Source organism: Lepisosteus platostomus, chromosome 14 (genome assembly GCF_059453375.1).
Source record: "Lepisosteus platostomus isolate fLepPlt1 chromosome 14, fLepPlt1.hap1, whole genome shotgun sequence".
NCBI lineage: Eukaryota > Metazoa > Chordata > Actinopteri > Semionotiformes > Lepisosteidae > Lepisosteus > Lepisosteus platostomus.
The window spans coordinates 24,249,544-24,262,528 of NC_142624.1; the positions used below are offsets into that span (position 1 = coordinate 24,249,544).

Below are 12,985 nucleotides of genomic sequence, written 5' to 3' on the forward strand. Positions count from 1 at the left end.
ATTATAATGATCACAACAAATGTGGATACTAATTTAGGTTTTTCTATAATATCTGAACAAATTCTTGTAGTGTATTGTCACTTTTCTTTCCAATTTCTACTGCTGTTTTATAATCTGAATGTTCATTAGGGACTTAAATTTTTGTTTTTGAAGGCAGAAAATATCTGTCTGAATTTCAGACAATGGCACACGACATTGATTTTAATATACAGTATCAGGTGCACCCTAATTAGGGAAAATTAATATTTTACACATTTTACATTTACAATCAACCAGATACATCAGTATAAGAAAAGAATAAAAAAACAAAGTTAATCAAATAGCCATGGTAATACTCATTCACTTGTTAGTGGCTTCTATACAGTATGTCTTTACACTGTCATGAGCATAACAGTAACAAAGTAGCCTAGGCTGTAAATAATTAAATACATTTTCTTTTACCAAAATTCTTCTAACGTCATATAATGCTTTATATGAAAGCTAAATATTGAAAACAAACAGCTGTATATAAGTGCACTGAATTTATAGATTAAATATACAAGCATAATTTTGTTTTACTGTACCTGTCTACTTAAAACAGGAAACCAGACTTCCAAATAAAGTGACAAAATGGATCTGCATTTTGTTAAAGCTAACTCAAATATTTTTTTAACTTTTAAGTAGGCCTTTGGATATAAGCAGGGTATGTTTACATTTCTACTTGCAACAAAACACAAGCATTACTACCGAGATCTCATCAAGGGGTTATCCTGGAAAAATACAGGGGCAACACACTGAAAACTGACCCCAGCACCACTTTTGTTAATTTAATGTCTAACAGCTCTTCACTTTGATTGTGAAATAAAAAAGGCTGAATTAAATCCTCTCAATTATACCTAATTTGGCTTTAAGACAAATCTTTAATTGCTTTCCTCGCAGCCATCCGAAAGGCTTTGGCAACAAAAAACATTAAAAAGCAAATTAGAGCTCAATCTGTTGTGCACAATCGATTGCCTAGAGAGGAGACCTAATGAATTCCATGGTTTTGTTCTCTTTCCTCTATGCACTGCATCCCGGGATGCTTGAAATAAAATATCGAGACTGGGTCATTATAATGCTTTCTCTGCAAAGCATGCATATTGCATAGCACAGTACTACAATTTTAATAAAATGACATAAGGTTGTCATGACAAAGGGATTTGAACATGCTGACCCCAAGACTAACTGTCAGTTGTTACTGGTGATGAAGCCAATGATGATGGGAATAAGAATAACAATTATTTCAAACAGCTGGACTGGTTATCCTATAAATTAAGCATGTTTTGTAAATAATGTTTTCATGTAGTTACAACTAGTAAACTAGCTAGAAGCATGTATTGTACTGTATGCACACATATTGTTAAGAACGGACTTGTACTGGGAACCTACCACTGTGTTAACAGACGTTATGCATCTGCTATGAGGAAATTTCCCATTAGTGGCATGTACACAGTAAAAGCCATGTAAAACCCAAGTACCATGGGTAATCCTTTTAATACTGCCTACAACTGAGATAGTTAAGGTGTTTTCAAAAACTGGAATTTGTCCATTGGATTCAGGAAAGAAACAATATAAGGTGGGAGAATTTGGGAACCTACTGCAAAGAATCAAAATGCTGCTTGTTTTTTTCTAATCATTCACCCACCAGAAGAAATGTTGTTCATAGCATACATGATACACTTCTGATAAGGTGGAAATTCTACTTTTAGTAGACGTGTAATCAATGTTCCTTAAGCATAGAATAGACCATGGGTCTGTATAGAAAGCAAGGTCTCTTTGCTTTAAGTTAATTTTTCAAATTTCATTTTAAACCTGTCATGCAGAAAGAAATCATATTAAGGACAGAACGTATCATACTGCAAAAAATGCAGGTAATACATAAGATGATATACATGGTTGGTAGAGTAATAACTTTACTTGTGTTTTTTTGTTCAGTACAATACCTTTGGGAAAACATACATGTTAACAAACATTGTCTTCGGATTCTAAACTTTACATTGTAAGGACCTTCCCCAGGCCCGTCTTCCCCAAGGAACGACAGCAAGGGAGCTCATTACAGTGTTTTGAGGGATTCCCTCTGTTCTTGATTTCACAAGTCCCTCTGTTTTGTTTCACAAGAAATAAAGGTCAAAAGGATAAAAGGGGACTAATAACGAGGCTTGCATCAGACAAAAGCAAATTAAAATGAATGGCAAAAACATTTATGTAGAAATATGTCGGCCTCTGAAGTTCTGGGACAATATGTTTCTCCTTCTTAAGAACTTCAAAAACAATCCAATTAAAGTTTTTAACTGTGTATGTTTGTACTCTTTGAAAGATAATGAAGTCTTATGAGAGAAGTGTTGTGTCAGGACTGTAGGTGTTGTGTTCTCTTCATCGGTTTTAAAAAGATGAGATAACAACTAAACACTTGAATCTGAAGAGAAACCTGTCTTTAAATGTAGCCCAAAACAAGTTTTTTTTTAACAGAGAAATAAATATTAATACAATTAATAAAAAGGGGACCTTACACAACACATGTGTAGATAGAAAGAAAGAGGCACTGTGAAATTAAAATGTAGCTCATATCTGCACCCATGAAATCACTGCTATACACTCACTCCTCAGTTTTTTCTAAAAACTACCAGAGCCACTCATCGGCTACTTCACAGACTGCCAACAGTAGAAGGAAGTGTGTAGCAGTGTTACAATGCAATGTCAGTTTTATACTGTACATCTTGATAATTCTGTAGCTGAAATTTGAGAAGTCCTTAGAAAAACAACAGTACTTTTTCATAAAATGCAGAATATAGATCCCCTGGGATCCTTTGTACAATTAGTCTCACATCCCAATTCCTTTTAAAACCCACACAATACCTCCTCTGCATAGACAAGCATATAGGTCTGAAACTAAGTGGCTACTTTGTATGCAAAGGCTCAATTTTCTGCTTTCAATTATTTTTTGTGCTGGTGTTTTGATAATGTCATTGATCACTAATAAATAAAAATAGTGTCCATACACATAGATTGCATACATTGTTTTGTTTATGAATCATATTATTGTTTAATTTAACTAAGTGGAGAACGTCAATGTCCTTAATAGAGATTACACACGTTGTTTTGTTTGCCCATTTTAGACCTCATAAAATACTGTAGTAAAATAAAAATGCATGTGACTATCTTTTTCAAGCACATGTTAGACAGATCATTTTATATAGCTTTTCATAGGGCATTTCAATAAATTAGTAGGCATAAAAAATCAAGCTTTTATAACGTATATATCATCATTAGGCCCAGTTATAACAAAGTCTAACGTTCAAATGCAATGTTGAAAAAAATATCTATTTAAAATTGAGCATTCTATATTATGGTAAATTTAGGTTAAAAATAAATGGCTGTGTTCTGCAAAACACTGGAGGGACTGTTCGACTTCAGTATAACTTTTTTTACTTGCCTTCCTCTCCGATGACAGCGGTCCTTTGGACTTCCTGGCTTACCCGTTGGCCTGAATTTTTAATGACAGCGTGTTGGCCATCGTTGACGGTTCTTGAGCTTGTTCTGCATGAAGGACTTCTTTTGGAATCTTTGACAAAAACTGTAGCAGTTTTCCTTCTGGCGAGCGTGGACGAGACGGTGCCCATGTGGATAGCAGAAATAACAAAAACCCCTGTCAACATGTAAACCGCAGCTGTTGCAGCGAGAAAGAAAAACAGCAAGCTAGCGCTCCGCTTTAGTGATTCATTCGTCTGCCTCCTTTTGTTAATGTAAAATAAAAACAACGAGCTAATGCAATGAAATCAATTCAGAACACTTAAATCCGTGAAATGCCACCGTTCTTACATATTGGAGTTCAATTGTGCTGTGCATTAATACTCAACACACTGATGTAGTTTTTATTTAACCAATAAATAGCATTCTGCAACGTGACTGAATCTTCTCTCTGCTAGGTGACACCCTACTGAGACCTCAGTATTTTTTTTATGTGACGGTCACTCCATACGTCTAACATTATTTCCCTTTATGCTTCGCATGAGCTTAAGTTCAGCAATCCGAGGTACAGTAAATGAATATTGAGTGCAAGAAGCACAGCTGTTGTTTGAAACACAATTCCAGAATAAAAACAATTTCTTCTGCTTAGGTTATCCTGTAAGTCCCATGTGGAAAGACACATGAGTTCACTTAGAATTCCCAGTGCACGAACACAAAAAACATTCGTAAACTCATGTGAACCAAAAAATGCAATGATGCAAGCTTGTCCCACGTTACCCCGGTGATAGCGATCAGCAACACATCAATAACAACGACGGTCTTAATAATTCTGAGAATGAGTTGGAAAGCCTCTGCACGCAATTCCTTCGGAATTAGGTATATAAAAAAGACAAAATAATCACATATGAAACCGAATCAAATCTGAACCAAAAACGATCAATAAATGCTGAGGACGTTTAATGAAAACTGATACCATTAAGTGTAATTGTTATTTTTAGTAAACAAATAGAAGGTGGTAAACATTGCTGCCTCACACCGCTGGGGTCCTGGGTTCAATTCCTGCGGTGCTACCTTAATGTTCTCTCCGTGTTTGCATAGGTTTCCTCTGGGTGCTTCTGTCACAGTTCAAAGACATAACGGTACAGTATGTTAATTGGCTTCTGGGAAAACTGGTCCTGGTTTGAGTGTGTGCCCAATGTGATGTGCTGACGTCCTGTCATTTATATTATTAATTTAGTTATCTTTGTCCTTACAATCACTGGAGCTGGTAACTGACATAGCATTGTGGTTGTTTAATATTTTGATTGTTTGATTGATCCCATTCTCTACACACATATAAGCATTTACCATAGATTTAATTACAGATAAATTATATAGATGTTAATCCACATTTACAGGACTGCCTTCAAAATTCAGCTTCACAAATCTGTTTTTTTTACACCATATTTTTCCTAGCAATTCGAGCACAAAAATAATCTAAATTTTGTGGAACTACATACTGTTACTGTATGTACTGTACTTAGTTTAACATCATGAACCATGACACCAGTTTCTGAAATTCCAGACTTTAGTAAGCTACTGTACACAAATGGTGAATAATGTTTTATTACAATATTATTACCTGATGGAATATCAATATGAATTTGAAGATTTCAATGCCTTATCATGTTCATTATTCATTATTTTATACTGTAGTATAGAGCTGGAGTTAATCAAAATGAAACACCCCTGGGACTTAATGCTTATAGGCAAAATTGCTCACCTAAAAAAAACTATTTACATTATTTAATCTTAATGCAGCATCATAATCTGTCGAATAGATAGTAGATGGTAGATTTCATACAGTAGCAAATAGTCTATTTTATGCAGATATATTTTACTACTGTAATATAGGTGGGGTAGGAAGTGGGGTACGAAAATTGAATCCGATTCTGCAGTTTCACAACCTAATTTGTAATCACCAAATGGCCTGGACATTTTGGCAATTTAGTAAGATGACCTGTAGTGTTGACCTGGATTTGTCAGTAGGACTGACCAGGCTCAGTCAGACCAAAAAACAAACAAACATTTAATTGATTAAATGAAGAAATCTAATTTTTATTTTTTTTCACCAAACAAAAAATACTCATATTTAATAGTTTAGGTGGGTAGCTGTGTCAGCATGCGTAGGCTGCAAAGGAACAAGTAATAGGTTTATTCCATGCTGAAAAAAAAGATGAAAGAAAACACAACGTTTCGGCCGTGGAGCCTTCTCAAACCTGAAGAAGGCTCCACGGCCGAAACGTTGTTTTCTTTCTTCTTTTTTTTCAGCTTGGAATAAACCTATTACTTGTTCATATATATTTAATGCCCACCCAGTTTTCTATCATTTCACTGTTCAGTGGTCTCACACTTTATTTTGATATCACTTATGATCTAATCACAAGGTCATAAAAATGATCAGATTGCTCCAGCTGGGTCCATCAGTGATCACCAACCCACTTGTTAGAGCCTGAACATGTACACGAAAGGGAATGGATGAAAATTGCGACATCCCAGGCTGGAATGACAGTAAAGATGTATCCAAAAAGATCTGTAGCTGTAAAAGCAGCAATTATGCATTCAACATTTTCTAGTTTTTAAGTTGTGTTGCAGTTTCTGTTGATATTTAACCCAAAAAAGTGTTCAGTTTGAGCATTCACATTTTGATAAAAAATATTAAATTCTGATTATGCAATTCAACAAAATCAGGCAAGGTACAGTGTTTTGTGTGGAATCTGGATCAAATGATGTTTTATTAAAATTGTGAAATGCAATTGAGAGACAGCGTTTGCTATATCGTGTGCAGTTTTAGTTTCCACTTTATATGAAGGATCAAACACTCCAGAGATCAGTGGCCAGATTCATTTTCACGGGTAACGTATTCTAGGTGGCTGGAGGGAGAGAAATGTTTTGGTGAATTACATAAGGTCCTGATTCAAGTATAGTATTCAAAATCCTGAAGGAAATTGACTAAATCTACCCATTACACTTCATCAGAATCAACAGCAAAACACAGACCAGAAGAATCAAAAGGAAACTAAGGGGCAGTGCATTTGTAATGGTATAGTTACTTTTTTGCATAAGAGTTGTAGGTGTTTGAACAAGCAATGCATTCATTTAGCTTGATTCTTGGATCAATGAGCTACTAGTAATCAAGAAAGCTAGATGGGATATAATTCTTCATTAGATATCCTCCATATGTTCTTTAAACTATTATTTTTTTGTCTTGATCTTGCATTCCGATAGTAGGCAAAGAATTTTGATAATAATAAAATAATAATAATAATTATTATTATTATTAATAATAATATATACTATTATATATATTATATTAATGTATATTAATAATAATATACACTTATATATTTGGACACTCCACTCAAAGCACTTTAGAGGTAATGGGGACTCCCTTCCAGCTGGATGATGCGATGGCAACCAGAATGCTCACCACACGTCAGCTATTAGTGGGGAAGAGAGCAGAGTAATGAAGCCAATTCATAGACGGGGATTATTAGGAGGCCATGATTGGTAAGGGCCAATGGGAAATTTGGCCAGGACACTGGGGTTACACCCCTACTCTTTTTGAGAAACGCCCTGGGATTTTTAATGACCACAAAGTCAGGACCTCGGTTTCTCATCTGAAGGACAGAGCCTGTTTACAGTATAGTGTCCCCATCACTATACTGGGGCATTAGGACCCACATGGACCGCAGGGTGAGCACCCCCTGCTGGCCCCACTAACACCTCTTCCAGCAGCAACCTTAGTTTTTCCAAGGAGGTCTCCCATCCAGGCACTGACCAGGCTCACACCTGCTTAGCTTCAGTGGGTTGCCAGTTGTGAGTTGCAGGGTGATATGGCTGCTGTATGTTGCTTATGCTTGGTTAAATGTAAAAGTAAAATTGAACTATAAATGGAAAAATATGTTTAAAAAGATGATTTTGTTAGATGCACAACTAAGTCAGGGCATTTCAGTGACAAAGGCAATACAAAAAAAAAAGAATTTCAAAGAACCCCCAGTTCGAAACAATGTCATGCAAGAATAAGTTAATAGAACTGAAGAGCTTTAATATTAAACAGAAGGGACTTGTGGAGGGGCTGTTGATTGAAGTATTCAAAATCCTCAAAGGCACTGATAAAGTCAAGCCAAAGCAATACAACAAGTATAAAAATAACACAGGAACCCAGAGGCACAAGAGGAAATTAAGAGGATACATTTAAAATTAGCAGACAACACTTACTTAAACAAAGTCCAGTCAATGTCTGGAACAAAGTACCTAATCGTGTTGAAACGGATCCTCTAAAAACATTTAAGAAACAGCTGAATGGTATTCTGAGAACAGATTAGATAACAGCAACCAAATCAGCAAGTAGGACCAAAGAATTCCTGTCATTTGTTAAGACTGGCAGATTGCATTTCTTACTGAGAGCATTTAAAACCTACAAGATACACAGTTATGACTATGGTTAAAAAAAAAAGAAAATCAATTGCTCCAAATAAAATATTTTAAAGAGCTACAGCATAAAAGTTCTGTACTCATGTTTTCAGGATTGGAATAATCCCAATCGCTCATATATTAATATATTTTATTTAATACTTTTTCAAACAATGTCATCAACCACAAATCCATGCTTTAACAAAACTTAAAAGAAATGAATGACTCAGACTTAATATGCATTATATAAATAAGGGATAAAAATTCAGAGATTCAGCAACATTCAAAAGAAAAAGATGGTACATCCATTTTTTGTGAAGAAAATGACACATAAATTAAACTTTTTTAAATTGATTAATATAGATACTACTGTATATACAGAAATAGATAAAACTTTTCAAAATGCCATATAAAATTAAAAACATGTTGTTGTCATTAAATAATTACAATTTCTATGGAAAAATGTAACTTCATAAATTTGGTATCTGTAACTGTTTAAAAATGTATCAAACCGTCAGTGGCAAACCAAAATGAAAAAAGGTATACTAACTTTGGTGTAAACCTTTAAACCAGCTTACTCCATTTAATCTGAAACACTACAGCTCTAAGAAATATCAGTCTTGCACAAAACAGATCCCTTGATAAAAAAAACACAAATACAGAAACCTGGACTTGTTAACTGTATTCTGTTTATAATTCACTAACATTTATCATGTCTTAAAAACGTATGAAGTAGTTTTGTAGCACTCTAAAAGCCTGAAGAGACTGTAAATTACAGAAGAATCCTCAAGCACTTTGAAAAAGTTTGGTCTCAAGTTTATTCTCATACAGTAATGTGGTATGCCCATTGCTACAGATATTGTGGGTTTTAGTAAATGGGGAACATTTTAAGTATTTGTAACGCCATTAAACTGAATTTCACTGCAGGGTTTATAGTTTCTTAACTGTTCCATAAAGCCTAGATTTGGACATATAGCTGGTCTCGCATTCTTCACCAATGCAAATGCATCATCAAAACGCAGACCTTCTATTGACATCAGGTATCCAATGACTATGGATGCAGAGCGGGACACCCCAGCATTGCAGTGAACAAGCACCACTCCGTTCTAAAGAGAGAAGGGAAAACAAAATCTTCACATAGTACTTAACACTGTCTTGCTTTTTTAACTTTGTGAAAAAAGCATTTAAGAAGAATTAGAAACAATACACAACCAGTGTCAAGATTAAAAGGTAGAACCTTCATGAGAGGCATGAAGTAAGATCCAGAACCATATACTTAACCAAATCGTGAAAATACCTTCATACTGCATACTACTGATATACAGTATGAGTACGTTTAGTAGATGTGTTGGTCAAAAACATGCATCCATCCATTTTTAACCCCTTTTTCCAATTCAGGATCACAGGAGAACCTATGCCTATGCCAGCAAGCATATTGTATTCCCTATTTACAGCAAAAAATGATACATAGCCATATTATTAAATAAAAATGAAGTTTCTCTCCCTGTCTTTGTTTGTTAGAGTTGGCAAATGTAAAGGAAATAATCACTGGTTATCTTCTCTTAATTTTCTTTAACCTCTTTAACGAAGTTGCATTTGTTTCCTCATAGACTTGGCACTTACTATACAGTATATGAAGAAAAGGTGTTTTCAACACATATGTTAGCTGAAAACACAATTTCATTGAAATAGATTATATTTTATTATACCTAAAAGGACTTGAAATGAAATTAGCCTTTAGTAAACCTCTACATTTGCAAGAGAACAATAAGATGACACACTAGTGGAGGGGAGCCCCCATTACCTGTAAAGCGCTTTGAGTGGAGTGTCCAGAAAAGCGCTATATAAGTGTAAGACATTATTATTAATTATTACTAGTATTCCATGTAATTATAATCAATAAAACATGATGTCAGAATTAATTGGATTGCAAACGAAAATGGTGACAGATCAATTTTAAGTGTAAAGTGGAAACTTATTTTTAATACATGATGTAATTATATACTGTACCTCCGTGAGTTCCTTTAATGCAATAGAGTAAGGCTGCTGATTACCATGACAGTGGTTTGGCAACAAGGCTGCATGAGATACAATGGCCTGTAGAGATATGATCGTTATCTACCTACTGAATAATGGATCATGAAAACTAGCACTGCCATGTTGATATCAGGTGCAAGGAATGTTCTGCACCAGCAGACTGCGGGGTATCAAATAGGCAGTCTCCTAAAACTGACCACTCAGGAAATTACTGCAAAGATTTAGTTAACGAGATTATCAGATTTCTTCATTAAATACATTAACAAGTGGCATGGTGGCACAGTGGTTAACACAGTTACTTCACTGCCCGGGACCCTGGTTCAATTCCGGACCTGGCATGCTGCTGTATCTGCGTGGGGTGTTCTTCCCGCATTCACATGCGTTTTCTCTGGGGGCTCCGGTTTCCTCCCACAGTCCAAAAACATACTGATAGGTCAATTGGTGTCTGGGACAATGGGCCTTACAGTAGGTGAGTGTGTGCGTGTCTGTGTCAGTCTGCCTTGTACCTGTTGCTTGCTGGGATAGGATCTGGCTCTCCTGCAACCCTGAGGCAATTAGAAAATGAATGGATGTATGGAAACACGTTGACAGGTCTCCTAGAATTTTTTAAATACATGATATACTCCTTACTTGCTTTTTAACTAATCTGAGGCAGTATGATTAGATGAACAAATTGTTACATACTTTCTTAAATTAAAATAAATGAAATATAACTTAAGTTTGTGAAAGGAAATTACAATCTAGAGATCTATCAAAGGGGACACCCTTTTGTTTCGTAAAGTAACATACTATTCTAATGCAACAAAAGTATAAGGCCTACCTGTGCCTTGACCTGCTCTATAAACTCTGAACATTCCTGGAAATATGAGGTAATGACAGTCTCTGGAAGATCCAGTATGGAAAGCTGCTTATAAACAAACTGATCTCGAAAAGTGTTTTCAACACCATATGCAACATTCAATATGTGTGTAACCTGAAAAAGATCAACAGTAAATGTTACTTAAAATACACTCATCGAAGGCCAATGTGTAAAGAAATTTAAATATCATACAGCAGACACTGAAAATAAATAATACCTTAAATTTCTTTAATGTATCAAAGTCCTGGGCAACATCTTGTGAGGCTAGAACAAAAAAGAACACTGACATCAATGTTTTAATTAATAATAGGTGTCATTTTCACACGAATACTGCAGTTATTATTCTAGTGTTTTAACACTAGAAGGGAAGATGGTTGGCTTATTACAGGAACCTGAGAGAGTGGACATGTATGCTACTTAGCGTAACTCATCCATCCATATTAAGTGCTTGAACAGAACTACAGTTTTCTTTAAATAATCTAAAATCAGAGCCCCGCCTCAAAAGACAAGCATTTTACAGAGCATGTTTTAAATGTTGCATCTCAAATGCAATTCACAAGCTTCTCTGATAAAGGGGACTGTATTAAAAACAAGTGTAGAAAGTACCATAAAAAACATTTTTAAACTATTCATTGATAAAGGACTCATTTAAAATTAATACTTTAAGCATATACCAAAGTTCATAACCAAAAACACAACACTGAAATTAAACATCAATGTATCTTAATATACAGTAACTGATTTGTGCTTCCAGAAGCGTTTCTTACTTGCAGTGCCTTGTTTGCTATCCCTGAAGTCAACAGCTGCTCTAACTTCTTAAAATAATAAGGCATTTCCCTTAAAGTAAAACTTCAGAACGCTTAAACTAAATGGAATTGAAAACTTAACACGTGGTTCAAAAATGAATTCTGACAGCTTTACTGCTAAGTGCAATTTTTTTTTCTTAAATCTGTGTGAATGACATTTGACAATGCAAAACTATTTGTCTCACCAAGCAGTAACCAAGGTTTGACGATACCGACTTGGAGATCCAAACTGAGATCCTGAACATATCCACAAGCACCTTCGGGTTGTACGGTTTCTTCAACCACCTGCACAGTGGAGTCTTTCCACGTTTCTATTATTCTTTTCCCAGTTAAAGTCGTTACCCTGGTACATTGCTTTTTCAATGCCGACTTTGAAAAAGCCCTTATTTCATGAGCAAGCGAATGCATTACATGTGTGTTACAGGAACAGTTCAAAGCAGAAAAAGTCTACAGTAACTCAGCTGTCCACTTGCCGCAATGGGATTCCAGTACGCTCTTGTACTTCACCGAAGATCTCGTCACTTGCTATCAACTGCCTGAAAACCGAGAAGAAACCATCTGTAACCTAGATATCTTTTTGGGAGCATGTAGTACTTTAAAACATCGCCATCTGTAGGTGCGGAAGTATATGGCAGCGTACACCCCGGTTATCAGCAATTGCTGCGTACTTCATTCACAGAAGAACCAGGCTAGTGTTCATTCCCAAGAACTGACTTCCTAGGCGTCACGTTTACTGAAAATGGATGGCTGGATAATTCCGAGCTTCCCCTTAAAGAGAAACGTGTTATTTTTTTAAGAAAACACAAAACACATTAAACGACCCCTCTATTAGAATCACGTTATCTTTCGTCATATTTTAAAATATTAAACATTATATTAGCACACAAATAATTCAAGTGTAATGTAAATACACCTAGACAGAATGGGTAAAACGTATTAATTTAGTGAATTTAAAATGAAAAAAAGTATCAAAATCAAGGACGTGATGAAAACAGTGACTTTTTGTATTAATATATCAATATTTTTTCATTTTAGTGGAGATAGCACAGATAAAAAACTTGAAATAAAGGATATCCCACATAGATGTTATAAATCTATTTATTCTATTCTATTGTTATAAACTTAAATATTATAAACTTCAAATATACTCATGAATATTGGATGACATATACCATATTTTATGTTTAAACTAGATATATTTCGCTGTTTTTTGTGATATACTACTGTTGTAATATACAACTGCATATTGTTTTTGTGAGACATATGAGGCATTGTAAAAGTATTCACACTCTTCTAATGATATAGATGTGAGAAAATAAAGCAGGAAGTAATGTACATTATT

At 35.0% G+C, this 12,985-nt stretch overlaps 2 protein-coding genes across 2 annotated transcripts in view; both read right to left on the reverse strand.

The window, feature by feature from the left end:
* Nucleotides 1–4,530, reverse strand: part of pde1a (phosphodiesterase 1A, calmodulin-dependent) — a 114,402-nt gene extending 109,872 nt beyond the window's left edge. Inside the window, exon 1 of the mRNA XM_088605170.1 lies at nt 3,452–4,530. Coding sequence (XP_088461296.1) covers nt 3,452–3,674 — 223 coding nt within the window. The 5' untranslated portion in view covers nt 3,675–4,530. The remainder of the gene's footprint in view (nt 1–3,451) is intronic.
* Nucleotides 4,531–7,552: 3,022 nt separating this feature from the next.
* Nucleotides 7,553–12,213, reverse strand: dusp19a (dual specificity phosphatase 19a). The gene is made up of 4 exons (XM_088605172.1): nt 11,829–12,213; nt 11,055–11,101; nt 10,799–10,951; nt 7,553–9,047 (listed from the first exon to the last, which is right to left on the reverse strand). Exons 1-4 carry the CDS (start codon nt 12,049–12,051, stop codon nt 8,829–8,831), a joined length of 642 nt encoding a protein of 213 aa, XP_088461298.1. The 5' UTR covers nt 12,052–12,213; the 3' UTR covers nt 7,553–8,828.
* Between the last annotated feature and the right edge of the window lie 772 nt (nt 12,214–12,985).